Here is a 16,773-nt window from a genome sequence, read left to right as displayed (position 1 = left end):
AGGAGCAGCCTCACATTCACAAGGCCTAGTCTTCCTTGGGGACTTCAACCACCCCGATATCTATTGGACGGACAACACAGCAGGGCATAAGCAATCCAGAAGGTTCCTGGAAAGCGTTGATGACAACTTCCTTCTCCAAGTGATAGAGGAGCCAACGAGGAAAGGTGCTATGCTGGACCTTGTTCTCACCAACAAGGAGGGGCTGGTGGGAAATGTGAAGCTTAAGGGCAGCCTTGGCTGCAGTGACCATGAAATGGTGGAGTTCAAGATCCCTCAGGCAGCGAGGAGGGCGCACAGCAAGCTCGCTACCCAGGACTTCAGGAGAGCAGACTCTTGCCTCTTCAGGGACCTGCTTGGTAGAGTACCATGGGATAAAGCCCTGGATGGAAGAGGGGCCCAAGAAAGCTGGTTAATATTCAAGGGTCACCTCCTCCAAGCTCAGGAGCAACGCATCCCAACAAAGAGAAAGTCAGGCAAAAACACCAGGAGGCCTGCATAGATGAACAAGGACCTCCCGGACAAGCTCAAACACAAAAACAAAGCCTTCAGAGGGTAGAAGCAAGGACAGGTAGCCTGGGAGGAATAACAGAGAAATTGTCCAAGCAGCCAGAGATCAGGTTAGGACAGCTAAAGCCCTGATAGAATTAAATCTGGCCAGGGACGTCAAGGGCAACAAGAAAAGCTTCTATAGGTACATCGCTGATAAAAGGAAGACTAGGGAAAATGTGGGCCCTCTCCAGAAGGAAACGGGAGACCTGGTTACCCGGGACATGGAGAAGGCTGAGGTACTCAATGACTTTTTTGCCTCAGTCTTCACCGGCAAGTGCTCCAGCCACTTCCCAAGTCACAGAAGGCAAAGGCAGGGACTGGGAGAATGAAGAACTGCCCACCATAGGAGAAGATCAGGTTCAAGACCATCTAAGGAACCTGAAGGTGCACAAGTCTATGGGACCTGATGAGATGCATCCGCAGGTCCTGAGGGAACTGGTGAAGTCGCTAAGCCACTATCCATCATTTTTGAGAAGTCGTGGCAGTCCAGGGAAGTTCCCACTGACTGGAGAAGAGGAAACATAACCCCCATTTTTAAAAAGGGAAAAAAGGAAGACTCAGGGAACTACAGGCCAGTCAGTCTCACCTCTGTGCCCGGCAAGATCATGGAGCGGATCCTCCTGGAAACTATGCTAAGGCACATGGAAAATAAGGAGGTTATTGGTGACAGACAACATGGCTTCACTAAGGGCAAATCATGCCTGACAAATTTGGTGTCCTTTTATGATGGGGTTACAGCATTGGTGGATAAGGAAAGAGCAACTGATGTCATCTACCTGGACTTGTGCAAAGCACTTGACACTGTCCCACACAACATCCTTGTTTCTAAATTGGAGAGACACGGATTTGACGGATGGACCACTCGGTGGAGAGTGGCTGGGGATGCAGTCTCTTTTTTTAAAATGAGTTAACACCATATATTCTGCATTTGGCACAACTAATGTTAGAAGAGATTCTAAAAAATGATGACTACAGATGCCAACTGCAAGCCAGAAGATCTTTTACTGTAACAGACATGTTAGGACACCTTCTCTCAATACTCTGGGTTAACATCCTTGCACAAGAGCCTCTACTAATTGTACGCACTATGATTACCCACCCCAGACATGTTTGGCATTCAGATAATCTAGATTTAGCTTGGAAGATTTTCTTCATGGGGTGAAAAAAGATGAAGTTTCCTGAAGATGCCAACACAAAGGTTTTAGTTTTTAAAGGACTGCCAGTTTTGTCTTCTTTTTTTGCTAATTATTGAGTGCTCTTGCTGCTTTCATTTCTGTTTCCCCATAATTCAGCATATGAAAAATTCCATGTGTCTGTTTATAGTGCCATGAATGTGTCAAACAATGTCAGCATTTAGTATCAACATGAGCAGTCAACAGTTTTTCTAGAGAGCTATCTTTGCATAGTTTTGAGGTACATAAAAAGAGGATGAGCTTCTTTAGATTACTACTTCATTGTCTTTCAATGAAAAAAACAGCCTCACAAGAATTAAAATCTTAATCACAACTTTAGTTGCTTCTCAGATACACACTCCCAAGTCTCATATGCTTGAGTACATCCAATCAGAACTACCAGTGTGCTCAGTCTCCAAGAAAAACTTCTTTTATAACCTGAAAACATGAAGCCCTAATATCACATAAATATCTTTCTCTGCTTAGATACCAAAACAATAAAACGGCAGAACCCTGCCATGATGAGAAACTAAGGCTGTCCTCCAAGAGACCAAATTACTCTTAGAAAGAAAAGCAGCAGCAGCTCAACAGCTGTGTGAAAGCTGCCTCCCATGACAAGATGCAGAAAAATTGCAAAGCCTCTTGGACCAACATAATTCAAATTGGAAACTGTTCTTTTCAAAAAGCCAGATTTTTTACACATGGTCTTATTCCTCATTTCTCCCCACCCTCTCCCTTCTGCCCCAACTCTTTACCTAAATCCACCACATACATAAAAAGAAAAGTTCAAAGTCACTTTTTAAGAAAAATGCTGCCTTTTTTTTTTTTTGCCTGTACCTGTAGCTGCTCTGCGTTGCAGGACACAGGCTGGCATTCACGATAATTTATCTGTTCTACATTTTTTTCCTTCTCTGCTGTGTCCAAGAAAACACAAGGCAGACCCTTTCCCCCACCCCCTGTAAAGATGCCTGATGTGTCACACCACCTAGTTAAAGCTGCATCTCCATACTCTGCAAGAGTCTTGTCTTGAATTGCAGTCACTGTCACCCCAAACAATATACATATCTGATGTGTCACACCACCTAGTTAAAGCTGCATCTCCATACTCTGCAAGAGTCTTGTCTTGAATTGCACTGTCACCCCAAACAATATACATATACATTTTATATATATATACATACACACTTATATGTGTGTATGCACACCTATTTTACAGCAGTTAACTTCAATGCCTGCAACAAAGTTGTAATTAGGAAATAGCTGTCAGTTTGGGTTTTGCCTCCAAAGAGAAACATTTCTATATCTTGAGCTGCAGGCTCATGATTGTTGGGTGAACTTACGCACTTCCAAGAACACTTGTGCATCCCACTTTTTTCCTTCAGCGTCCCCTACTCTGCACAGCTAGCACTTCAGATTACTAACGCAATTAAAATGGCACCGATCACAACAGAACACTATCACTTGCAAAGTCTCAGCTGCCCCTGGGGTGCATATACTGCGTTGGCCGCAATGGCTTCAAGACTTCTGCAGCCCCCTCCAAGGAGCACAGGGCTTTTCTTGCTCCGTGGCCACCTGTGAATTTCACCAGCAGTGCTCTCTATCCCCCTCTGACAAGAGGGAGATCTGCAGTGCTTTCATCTGCTCTGGAAGTGTCTTCCACAACCACAGCACAGCCACAGTCACTCCATCACTCGTGCTCAGCAGTATAATTCTTCACATTGACAATGTCGTCATTTCAAACCACACTACTGTGTGCAGGGAAGACACGAGATGTGAGGCAGAGATTTAAATGCTCAGGTCCATTCTCTGGGTAGCTTTCAAAAGAAAGGCCCTCAGCCTTCCCCTCAACTCTTCATGCAACAATGAGACAAGCAAACAGAGCACATTTGCAGCAAGAAACACCCTGGGACTTCTGGTGTTAGAAGGTGAACAGCTGTTGCATTTGAACTCCATGAAGCCATAGCCAAGTCAGAGCTGAAGAGAAAGGGGTACAATGCCCTAGTCAACAGCAGGAGAGAAAGGGTGATTTTTCACAGCTGCAGCTTTTGCAGCATCTGGCAATGATGGTAAGTCCTGCAGAACATGAAGGCTGCAAACCCTCCATTATGGCAAATAATGTTATACAAAGGATAAGCTTCCTAAGGCATCTGTCTTAAAGTGAGGACTGTGTCCACACCAGCAAGAGTCATCTTCATCCAGGTGTTGATACTGCTTCTTACCAGGGACAAGGCTGGTTCTGGTATTCAGCTCCACAAAGGGCAGAAAAGTAGAAAAATAGCTGAGATAACAAATCTCAGCTAACCCTCCTTAATGCATGTATTCCTGCAGGCAGAACACCGAGCAATCAACTGCACAAGGCAACAGCCGGACACTAGGGGTGATAAGGGGTAAAGCTTCACATCCAATTAAACTCATGTGAGTAGCTGGATTTCTCATTTAACCTTGCATTTTCTGATTTCAGAGAATACGTTTAACAGCTTACACTTACCACACCTACAAGGACACCTGTAAAGGAAGGATCACAGTTCCTTACACACACAGTTTCACTTACACACACAGTGCTGCTCTACTGATGTACCAGAGAGCTGCTCTGTACTTCTTCCTCTAGTTAATCTACTTTGTGCATCCCCGACCTTCCTCCACCTCTGTAATGCCAGCCTTCTCTAACAAAGTAGGCTCCAAAATGTTATCCCAAATCAACAATGTGAACTGACAACGCCACAAATTTCAAGACTTTCAATCCAAGCCCCAAAGCAATAGCACTGTCAGTAGCAGGGACAACAAAAGAGTCAGTGTTTCACTGTCTCAAGGCTGGCTCTGCCTTCTCTCCCCCACACCAACAAAACGTTTCAAATATGAAACTTTCTCTCATTGACAGTAACGTTTTGACCAAGTCAGTTCCAGACAAAAAGCTTTGGCTGTGCCAGCTGTGAGGTCACCTTCCCTACTGGAAGTCCCTGAAATTGCAAGAGCCCTTCTTTTCTGTCAAAATAAGGAAAGACAAGAGAAGAGGTGCAAACCAGTCCCATGTGACAAAAGGACATCCCAAGCCAACCAAGACACAGTCCGCGCAAAGGCGGGCACATGAAAAGGAATCACGCATATTATTTCTGGAATGACTTTTCAAATTAGCTCATGCAGCAGATCGAAAATGGAGAGCATATTTGTTTAGGGAAGATTAACTTAAATCAGTGGAAAATCTATAAAACCTCTGCAGCCATAAACCAAGGGTTTCCGATTACGCTATCTGGTGGTCCTCAAACCTGACTTCAGCTGGCTTCTGTGGGACCCAGCAGTATCCCCAATTTTAGCACAAGCTAAGTAAGTAGTTCTCTGAGGTATGAAAAAGCACGATTTGTTTGGGAATATTTGATTTAAAAGAAAATCCAGATCATGTTCATTTATTCCAACTCATTCACCTCTGAGTGACCTTTCGTGCACAGCATAACTCCTATCTTAATGCACCTTTACTTATGAACTTTAAAGCATTATAAAATTACACTTACTGGAGATGGAATGAAGGCTTCATGGTACTTCTTAGGATTTATTCTCAAGGGTCCCTTAAAAAAAAGAGAAGGAGAAAGATTATGCCTGAATCTTATTAATTTTATATAACATCAGTTAAATTAGAGAGCTGTGCGTAATATATCTACTGTGAAACATGAGAGATACATCTAAATTTCCATTATACATTTCAAGTCTTGACAACTTAGCATCCGAGCAATTTCAAGCCAAAAGGCAGTTTCATGATAGGCTTAAGCTGATCTACTGCAGTCTGTCATCGAAGAGCTGTTGAATCATTAGTTGTTGCTGCTACTGGGTGAACTGAGGATCCAAGACCTCTTGTTCCCTTCACACATTTTCTGATGAGCATCCACCAACTTCATTAACAAACAGACAATAGAAACAATTTGGTTTGCTTTGTTTTGGAAAAGCAGAATGTTGGTTTTGCTTATTTTGGAGGACAGGAGGGAAGAGGAAGAGCTGACCTGCTGAGCTTACATTGCAGCAAGTATCAGCCTTATGGGGCTTTGGCTGCTTAGGCTGTTCCTGCAAACAGACAGTAGCAGTAACTCTGTGATAAAGCACATTCCAAAGAAGAATCAAAAGGATTTTCCAAAAACAAACATTGAAAGTCTACAGGATTAAATTCTCTTTAAACATGTTTAAAGTCAAACTATCTTAAATACATTTGAAACTCCATGGTCTATCTATTTCTGCTTTGTTACCTGCCAACTCAAAGCTCAAGTCACCTGCAACAAATTTGTATCACCCCTCCAAAGTAAATCAAGGAGTTTTGCTGCTTGCACTCAGGACCATCCAAGAGAAAGGGAGACCCAACCAAGGACTTACAGGCTATGCAGCAGTGCTGTTCCCATCGCAAGAGGGTCCTCGGAATTGTGACTCAGGTGACTGCAGCTAAAACTGAGAGCATTTTATTCTTATGGAAATACAACTAGGTATCTGCCTTCAGACAGGCTTCTGCTTTGAGCTGAAACTTTAAAACTTTCTCCAGTTGTGTATTTGAAATAACATTGGCCAATTTGTTATACGAACAGATTCCATCTGTTTGCACTTCTGTGTTAAGCAATCATAGGAACCTCTCACAGGAATTGCTTCCTTAAAAATTTACTGCAGCATATAATTTTTTTATGTATTCTGGGAAACACTCAGATGATAGGAAAATAAAACTGATTACATGTGAAAGTTTTGCTGCCTTGAAGAAGAATTTGGAGATTTATGAACGTTTTCCATTGTTTTTATTTGCTTAAGTTTGGAAATACCAGTACCATACATTCTATATTCTTTAGGCATCATTTGAATACTTTGCTGCAATGTCTTATTTTGTGCCTTATGTAAGTCGTATTAACAAGCACGCTAGCCACATGGCAGGCACAAACCAGGACAACGGCACGAAAACAAAGACGACCCACTGGGAGCAACCCTGGGGATACTTTCTGCTTAGGCAAAGTGAGAGCTAACTTGCTGTCATCAGCCTCTATTAGCACTGGTACCCACTGATGGAAAACTCTCAATGGTCTTTTTTCTCCCCTTATTTCCCAGAATCAGCCATCAAAAACAATACACTGTGCATAAAGGAAGCTGCTATGGAGAGAAAGGAAAAAATGAAAAGCAATGGTTGCTCTGCTTGACAACGAGTCAAACAATTCCCATACCAGCATCTACCCACCAGCACAAAGCAGATGAGGGGATATCCTGTGTTACTCTTCAGAATCCCCTTGAATAGTTTGGGACAGCTGTCAATCAGCCAGGTGCAAATGTCCATTATGTGCGTGAAAAAACAGGTTTTGTGTCCATGGCCCAGAAGGCACCAGAGCAGCTACATGCACATGGATGCCCAGCTCCAGCAAACACACAGAGGAGCAAAGTGTTACCATGTTTACCGTGCAGCAGGTTTCTCTACATTTTATATGCGCTACCTAATGATGATCAACATTAGAATTCTTACGTCAAGGAGCATTAAAATACTTCAGCTCTTTCCTTTAAGCAAGGAACTCCCAAAATTTATCTTAGAAAGCAGATGGGCCCTATTATCTGTGCCTATGAAAATCCTATTTACAATGTTGTACATTTCACGCTGTGATATCATATCTGGAACCAGTCACTCTCCCCATCTGCAACGAACAACTGTTCTCATATGTGTATTAGGGGGTGAGGATCTGGCTGCAAAGTCTCATGATGTCACACTAATGTTGTATTATTTTACAATTGCTTGCAACTAATAGCTGCTATATTTATCAGTGTTTTTATGTCAGTAGGGCCTTTGTTTTGAAAGGGAAGAGAAAGGTTTGCAGGAAGGTTTCTAAAACACTTTCGGATGATTCAAGTCAGCTTCACACATACTTGCCAAAAAAGTTTCTAACCTTATTGAGCTTCCCCAGCAAGATACATAAAGGTCATGATTTCTCAAGTTGCTCTGCTAGAACCAGGGCAGGCAATACTCAGACTAAACTTCAAGCATCTCAAATCAAGCAGTTTATAACAGCTATCATAACACATATGCCTAGATTCATTTGTATGTATGAAACACCAAAGAAGGTCAGGGTTCAAGTATCTGCTTGCTACCAAGGCCACCTTTGAAAAAACAATCCATGAAAATTAGGGAAACCCCAGCCTTCATACCCACAAAAGAACAGCTTTCCAAGAAAAAACACCCTCTTAACAGCAAAGCAGGCTCTGCACCTCTACGCTGCGCACTCTCGCTCCGCCTGAACCCAGCAGCCCTGCGGGGAGGGTCTGAGAGACACTGGAGGCATGGAGCAGACATGAGTTTCTGGCTGATGCTTCACAGGATGATTATGGTCCCTTGGGTCAATGTTCCTTAATACATAACCTGACTTCATCTGTTGTGTATAGCCAACACCATCCGCTTACGTAACTACGCAGAAGTTATTCAATCTTGTTTGCCTTCAGATCGGCCGATGTGATTCCAACCAACCTGATACGCTTGGTGTTTGCTCATTGCAGACAGTTTTACAGGTGGGTAAGTGGGAAGTCTACACACTCCTAAGTGCCTGAGCTCAGATCCCCTTTCCTGTGGGAGGACACTTCTGCACACATTGCATGATTAAATGAATCCAGGAATCCCACAGGGCATACTTCTCCATGCTACTTATCACAAACTGAGTTATGTCAGATACAGTACCAGAGGCCATTAAGACTAATATTATTGACAGACGTCAGCACCCATAAAGATAACACTTTTGTTCTTCCTGATCTAGAACTGCTTAATCTTCATGGTACTCATGTTTTAACTGAGCAATCTCCACGTCTGCCAGTAGTTTCCATGGGTAGGGCTTTCAGGAGCATTTAGTTGCGTAGCTGTATTGCCATGGTCCAGCAAGACCCTCAGAGTTCATGGTAGGGGTCTCTCTAACGGATCTCTCAAGTTCTCACACAAATATATACAGATCCAGTGTTTCCAGGATGCTCCAGGGGATGGCCCCTGCTCAGAGTCAGGCTTCTGTCTGGCTAGCACTCAAGTTTGCTCAGGACTGTCAAATTCAGACCAATAGGTTTGTTCTCCTCTTCCACAGGCTCTTGTGGAGCATTTCTGCAGGTTACCACGCCAGAGCAATGCCCTGCTTTTGGGGATTAACACAACAAGTATTTGTTCACTGTGTCTCTTGCCATTGTACAGAACAGTGCTGAGTATTTGCCCATTCCCTAAAGCTGCTTTCAGGATCTCACCTGTCCTGGTTGAGACTGCAATGATGAATGGTCTTGATGAGATCATAAGGATGAATGAGCTGAAGATGAGAGATACAGAGCAGGGATGCCCATGATCAGACACTCAGCCCTAAATGATTAAATCCAGCTTCTACAGCCTCAACTGTTTCCCTGCGATGTGGAACTGGATGAAAGGAAAACAGCCTAAGAAAGCACACATGACTCCTCCAGTTACGCAGCACATGACCTGGAGTAGACACTACTCATTTACAAGAATTAGGGATTCTTTTGCCAGAGAGCATGCAATCACAGGTCCTCCGGGACTCAGCATTTCAATGGGATTCTCAGGTAGTACTCATAGTCTGATGTGCCTCATCTGCAGCTGCACTCGACCTCATAGACAGTCTACACACGCTGTACTTAATGCTATCAGGCTGCATTACCAAAAACAGGTGACAAAAACACTCCTGAAGGTAAGGCAGAAGCTTTAGTTGCTGCCATATGTCACTGCAGCCATGGGGGGAAGTCACAGCTTGAAGCTCCCATCTCTTCCTACACCATTTGCTTCCCATTTGAATGTCTCTGACAGTCTTTAAAAAGGCACTGGCCTAAGGTCTGGGTAGCCCAGTGGACCACTCTGATCATCAGCAGGGATATGCCGCATAGTCATTTTTCTGAAGGCTAAGACCTCATCAGATTGGTCTTCAGGATGGAATCAGGCAATCTTATATGTGGAATCCTTATCGCACCTCCAGAAATTATGCCATTATATTATTATACAAGAATTACTATACGATTGTAACAAGAAATCAGACAAAAAGTGAGGTGATGCCATTTGCAACTTCAATGTACTGATGAAAGTAAGTATCACAACCTCACCAGCATTACAACTCTAACTAAAGGGCACCAGTGTGTATTTGGGTAAATGATGCCTCAGCCTGAGTGTCTGTCATGCCCTCACTGACTTCCACCTGCCTTTTTTCTGCAGCCTGGGATGCCAGGTATCTCCCGAAGAACTTTACACCATGTTGAGGACTGTACTACAACAGTGGTTCTAAGATGCTATCCTCTTCTCCTACTCCTCAGTGAACCTCAGCCCTGCCTGCCTTTATGCAAAACTCCTTCTGAGATCCAGCTACCCACACACATGGCACATCCACCCCCACATCTTGCTAGATATTCAGAGAAGAACTGCTGCCAAATTATGGCTGCAGTTTTGCTGCTCCAAATGGAATCACAAAGTCCAATCTTTGATCTTTAGAATCTGTAAAACGAGAACATGCTTACTGCTAGCTGTTCAAGGCAAATAACCATACACACATGTGCAAATGATTTTCTGTACCTTGGTGGGCTCTTCAGCTCCATCTACTATCTGTGCCTTACTTCAGTAAACCATACACTGTCATCAGTGGCTGGGTCAGCCCTATGACCTTAGGGGAGTGCAAAGAAAATTATGCAAGCAAACCAAGGGTCCACTACCACTGCCTGGCCATTTGACATTAATTTAACCAGTTGCATCATAGTTCATAACAGGTTATTGCAAGGCCCTGGTAGGCACAGCCCTTTGAGACCCCAGGGACCACAGCATTACCTGCACCATCACTCTCCCTTTTTTTTGTGGGAGGGACACTTCTGGGAGTTGATAGATTGGAAAAAGAAGAGTAGATCTGGAAGTGGAGGTGTCTGCACCTCATTGCTGAGGATTAATGAACATCTTTGTGAGGAATTTCAGCAAGAAGTATCTTGCTAAGGGCATTCATTTTTACTTACACTGACAAAGACAGAGGCTGCCAGCACTTGCTGTGTTTTTGAGCATCATTTGTAAAAGCAACTGTCTCCACAGTAATGACTATCATGGCTACCAGACCATCCAACCAGAACGCTGCAATTCATCACAAGTGTGGATCAGGAATTTTACAGAACATGCAATCAAACCAAAAACTATGCTTCAGCTGAACGTAAAAGATTTCATTCAACTTCTAGAACCTTCTGAGAAAGGGAAAAAAAATCGTCCTTTAGCACCTACAAGTGGTACATCGATTCCATGTCATGCAGCCAACTGACATTGATTTCCAACAACTGCCTGTGATTTCCACAGACTTATCACAAGAGCATGGACATTGTATGTTCCAGGCACCTGAATTAGCTCTCCCCTTTTCAGTCCTGCTGAAACATCTTCTTTTAACATGTAGGCTTCAAATATACTCTTCTTCCTCCCTCGAGTGGGTTTATTTAGATTCTTTCTATCGCCTGATGTTGGGACAGCAGCATAGGGTCCTCCTGTAAACAAAAATTCAGAACTGTTATCTTGCCCACCAAACTCGCCTATATAACTTAACAGCAGCTGTACAGAGGCTTTGTATTCAAAGTTGAACTTCTGAGAACAGTTTGCCTAGAAATACTGGCACCCAACTTCAGAGCACTGAAAAGCCTGGAATAATCATGTTTTACAAATAATCAACAGTCTTTTACAGCTCATTTTAGAGTTAAGTGCATTCATGCCAGCCCATCCTTTAATAGCACTGAGCACGTGCTTCAAGGCAGCTTATTCCTGAAGCATGTACGCACTCTGCTTTAATACCTCTGGGAGCTCCCAGTTGTCTAGGATTTATTCTGCTGTCTGAATTGTTCATTGTTTCTGTCTGCGATTCAGAGAGTTGCCTCTTCCTATCGAAGTTCTGGGGAGTTCTTGCAGATTCAGAGTTGTTTCTGGTCCTTGCAAACCCTCTCTTTTCTGCACCTGAAATCAAACACAGGTTTGAAATAACAGTGGAGGGAAGAGGAACCCATTGCCAGCTTGTGGTCCTGGTGAAACTCACGGTCTGCAGTACTTCAGTACAAGTCACAACTGCGAGTCATGCTCTTTATCCAAAAGAAACGATGTCTTCATTAGTTCATTTGTAATCTGTTGGCTCTTTGTGCCTCTTAATCCACCACTAACTTATTTTAGCATAAATAAAACTCTGGAAATTACGATACTAAAGTTGGATACAACCCTTCCAAAATCCTGGGAAATTCATTACAGCATATAAAATGTGAAATTGTTAAACTGTTTCCAAAGCCTCCACCCCATTAAGCCCCCAAGTAGTGAGAAAATATAACTTCCCTACAACTTAATTAAGTAGTTCAGGAATCAAGGAGAGAAAGAGAAAAAAAAAAAAAAAAAATCTCAACAACCCTCTCTGGAGTAATTAACTTTTAAGCTACCAGAGGCAGCACGGTACACAACAACACCACAAAGAAATGCCAAGGCTCCAAATGTCCAGCCTGCGCAGAATAGGCCATGATCATACAAAAATATTCTGCAAAGACTCACCCCTTACTTCCCTGCCATCACCTCAGCCCCTTCCCTACAGCCAGGAGAGCAAGCAGCAGCTTCCAAAGCGTATGCCAACGCTGTTCCATGGATCAGCACATTGGAATGCAACCCAGCGCCGTGCAGCTGCCCTCTTGGCCCTCCACCTGGATACTGAACATGTCATCACAGCTTTGCCTTCCAGCCCCTCCTGGCTACGCTCCCTGGGTACAAGCTTGTACCTGCAAGTCAGAAAATGTGCAATGCCAACTTATTTGCTATGGGGCTATCCAAGTTACAAGGCAAATTTTTTACATATGGTATCCTTCACAAACGAAATCACAGATTGCTTCATAGAATTAAACTACAGCAGCGAGAAAAAAAAATGTTTTAAAAGCTGTACTTAAGCAGAGATCTTTAAAAATATGGTACAATAAGAGAAAACTGCTACTTTACCCAGTCACAGACAAAAAGCAACTTCCATATATAACAACAGGCAAATCAGCAGGAGGAGGGAGGGATCCTCCCAGTTCAGGAGAGGAGACACCAAGACAGGCAGAGGAACAACTCAAGGTGCTGGCTCAGACCAGCCCATGAAGAGATTAAATACCACAGCAGCGTCTCCAAACAAGATGCTGAAATGAAGAGGGCGCCTCTGTTTTCAGTGACGATAAGGATAAGGGCAACGTCATTCGGCCTCTTTCTACATGATCAAGCTTTTCATACTCTGCACATGCTTTCAGGGAGGAGACTGTCCGAGGGAGGTTGCAGTAGTAACACAGCAAAAATGCAGCCACAAATTTAGGTTTCAACTGATGCAAACGAGGCAATATTACTTGTATGGACCTCATGATGAGATGGAACTAAAATTAACTGATTTGCAAATGCCCTAAGGGTCAAGAAATTAAGTTCAAAAACAGACACCAAAAGTAAAATTATGGACTAGAAAGATCTGAGCAGAATAGCTTTTGAATTGGCGACATCGTTTGCTCTGGGTAGGGTTTTCAGAGACATTCTGGTGAAGGAATCTGACTTAAACTGCAACAGGCAGGATCTTAGGAACACTATTAAAAAAGCAAGGCACTAGGCTGATCACCCAGAGAGGTCACACAATCTGCTTCGTTGGAGGTTCTTAAAAATAGGTGAGACAGATGTCTGCCAGAGTTGGTATAAAAAGAGTAGTTTTTTCCTTGAGGTAGTGAAATGGATTACACAAGCTCGTAAGGTCCTCTAAAGTCCTTGTTTCTATGACAGCAAGTCACAGAAAATACTACTATGAATTAAAGAACCGGGGATAAAAAGGAGGCTAAATCTTAACATGTAATTAAGAAGGAGCTGAAAAAAAAAGAAAGCAGAAAAAAAATTTCTAGTGAGTTGGGAAGTGAGCTGAGAGCCAGAATCAGGCACTGCAGAGCAGAGCTGCCCCAGCACTGGCCATGGCCATTGGTTCAGAAAGTTTGGGGCCACTACTGCCAAAAATAATGCACAGCAACAGCAAAGGGTGGAGAAGCACCTATCCGTGCCGAAAGGTAGACATGCAGAGAGGCACTTGCATGTTTCCAACACTTAAGCCTTTGGCTTGCTCTCCAGTGGGATTTTTCATCCGCTCAGACTCAGACACCAGCTCAAAGAAAAAATTTACTCAAATGAACAAACACTGCTTCTACATAGCTGGCTTGCAAGCCAGTTTACACACAGCCACTTTGGATAAGTATTTGACCCCATTGGCCCTGACATTTATGGCTAAACAAAACCACCCCTGTTACAAAGCCACAGACAACTGTCACAATTAGCATTCAACTGGAACACATCAAATTCTGCATGACACTAATTTCTTGTATTTCTCCTTTTAAAAGAAAGAGAGCTAACTACAGGTTGCCATCTGTTTCAACTAGATTCAATATTTGCTTCTGTAATGCACCTGTCCCCTAAAACTGGAAGTTAGAAATACTTCTCATGATGGGCTTTCCTGCTGTCGCTGCTGCACAGCATTAATATTCTGATGAATTAACAGACATCATTCCACAAAGCAAACTGTAACTTGACTACCCTATAGATAGCATAAGATATATTGAGACTATCCTTTCTGAAATAACTGCTACCACAAACTTAGTTAAACTCTATTCTAGCACCAGGTATGTCAGAAGTCTTACTTTTTCTGTGATGTTACAGTCATGTGATTTGTAAGATATAACAAAATCTCTTACAGTAAGATGTTACACAAAATAATAACACATTCTAGGCATTAAAATAATCAATGACTAAATAAATCGATAAGTAAACAAATATAATAAAAAATTAAAAATAACTTCAGTAGAAGGGAGACTAAAGTGCAGTGACTGAGAGGTGAGGTTGGTTGATATATCCTAATAGGAGGCTTGAAGCAACCACAAGGCATCAAACACACCTGCATGTGCAGAACCACTCAAGCTTGAATGCAGAGCAATTCTAATGCAAGACACATAAGTATTCACAACACACAGCAAATGCAACATGTTTGGGTATGTTTATCTGGCTGCACAGATGATGTAGAGCTGCTCTCTGTGGATGCAGCCACCACTTGCCTGGGATTTCTAGATGTTCTGTCATTTCCAATGGGAAATAATACAGGATTAACAATTTGAGGAAAGGTGATTGACTGTTCATTACTTGCAAGTCCTCTGGAGGGAGACTTGGGTTGTAAAAACCCCAACACCTGTATCAGGCAAAGAGGCTCCCTACAAAGGTGACAGCGGGACACCTAAACAGGACTAGCAATTCCACACATGGAGTAGGGAAACCCTTCAAACTAGCCAAGGGGAAGCACTTGTGGGAAGCAGAAACACACAACTCCCACCTCCACAGCTAGAGAGGCATGAAAAGAAAAGTGGGTGGCATTCATGGGCTTTCAGAACAGTCCACAATCAGCCACTCGCTTTTATTCTCAATAATGGGCACCAGGAAAAGGAGCAGAAAGGATGGAGCCGGGGGCTGGCTCCGACTCAGCAGTCCGGTCCAGCATCTGGCATGCAGGCAGCAGCAGCTGGTTGAGCTCCACTGGAAGGACAGCACTGGAGCTCAATCTAGAATCCAAACCATCACACTTCATCTCCGTCACAACAACAATCACATCACACAATGGCACATTTTGGTCTTGAAACCTAAGTACCTATTAATCTTTTCTTATTTTGGAAAAAAAAAATGCATGCAAGCACCTTCCCGGAATAATTGATCTGGCTTACAGTAAGAGAGGAGGCTAGATGTTTTAAATCAGCTTATTTTGACATAATTTATACAAAATCACTCTATAGCTTAAGTTTTGAAAAGCACTGCATTTAATTAAATTTACATCTATTAGTCAGTTGATCAACTAGATGGTCAACTAAATCAACTAAAATGTTCAACTAAACATGAAGTTAGCAAGGCCAGAAGGTCTTTAATTTTATATCAAAATTTACATATTGCTTTACACAAGAAAGAACCAAGACCCTCAATTTTATGTACCAAAAATAAAACATTTCCAACTGCCCTCTAACACCTGACAAGCTGTTTGTTTACTACCAGCACAGAAGGAAATTATTCCTCACTGAATTTTCATCAGCACATCCATGACTCCTTGGATGCCTCCTATCCAGGATCCAGCAAGAACTTGTTTTACTTGAGAGATCTAAGTGAATTCCAAGATATGGACATCTTGGTATAGCTTTCCCCTTTCCTGTCAAAGGGCATCTACCTTGTCACAAGGCATTTTTACCTCTAACTAAACTTCCAGCTTTCTTACCATCTACATTACCTATATTTAACCCGCCTCCCTGGGGTGGGCAGGACTGTGAGAGCATCACAACAATTATGCTGGTAACACTTCTACAGGTGTAGGACTCTCACTCCACTGACAGCTATCTTGACACGTAATGGATCCTTTTATGTTTAAAAAAAAAGGAATTATGTTGAAAGCATTGGAGGGAACAATATCGTTACAAGCTTTTCCAACACAAAATACTTCCATCTGCTACTTACCTTTATCAGTCCATGACTGGGCATCAACACCTCCACTAACTGCTATTGCTAAGAGGATTTTCCATTGCTTCCCAGCATTAGATCATGATCTAGATATGCAAAGGAATCTTTCAAATACCCCCACTTTACAGTTAGCATAAGCGTGAGAAGAAACAGAAGCACATCCCCAGAACTGATAACATGCAATAGAACAATTTGTTATCAGTTAGAGACACTCTCAACACACTGTTACTAAATATTTGTCCATATTTCTACAATGTTTCATTTTATTGCTGACACATTTCAATGACTTAAACCAATTTCCTTCAAACCTTCCCAGAGGTTCCCTGACATTTAATTCTTCAAGACAACCCAGCTATGCACTTTAGTAAAACACTGTAAGGATACACCCATGAGCTAGAAGGCATGGCAGCTACCAGATGAATCATAGAATGGTTTGGGTTGGAAGGGACCTTGAAGACCATCTAGTTCCAACCCCCCTGCCATGCAGGGGGTTCCACTGGTTCCACTAGACCAGGCTGCTCAAAGCCCCATCCAACCTGGCCTTGAACACTTCCAGGGATGGGGCAT

At 42.8% G+C, this 16,773-nt stretch overlaps 1 protein-coding gene across 1 annotated transcript in view; it reads right to left on the bottom strand.

Moving 5' to 3' along the window:
• The window catches only part of DIS3L2 (DIS3 like 3'-5' exoribonuclease 2), a 196,262-nt gene that overhangs the window by 165,244 nt on the left and 14,245 nt on the right, over positions 1–16,773 (bottom strand). Inside the window, 3 exon segments of the mRNA XM_052803032.1 lie at positions 5,228–5,281; positions 11,050–11,192; positions 11,494–11,652. Of these exon segments, the coding sequence (XP_052658992.1) occupies positions 5,228–5,281; positions 11,050–11,192; positions 11,494–11,652 (356 nt within the window).

The sequence above is a fragment of the Harpia harpyja genome, chromosome 12, assembly GCF_026419915.1.
Source record: "Harpia harpyja isolate bHarHar1 chromosome 12, bHarHar1 primary haplotype, whole genome shotgun sequence".
Taxonomy (NCBI): Eukaryota; Metazoa; Chordata; class Aves; order Accipitriformes; family Accipitridae; genus Harpia; species Harpia harpyja.
Note: the sequence above shows the minus strand (reverse complement) of the source record. Positions and strands in the feature narration are given on the sequence as shown.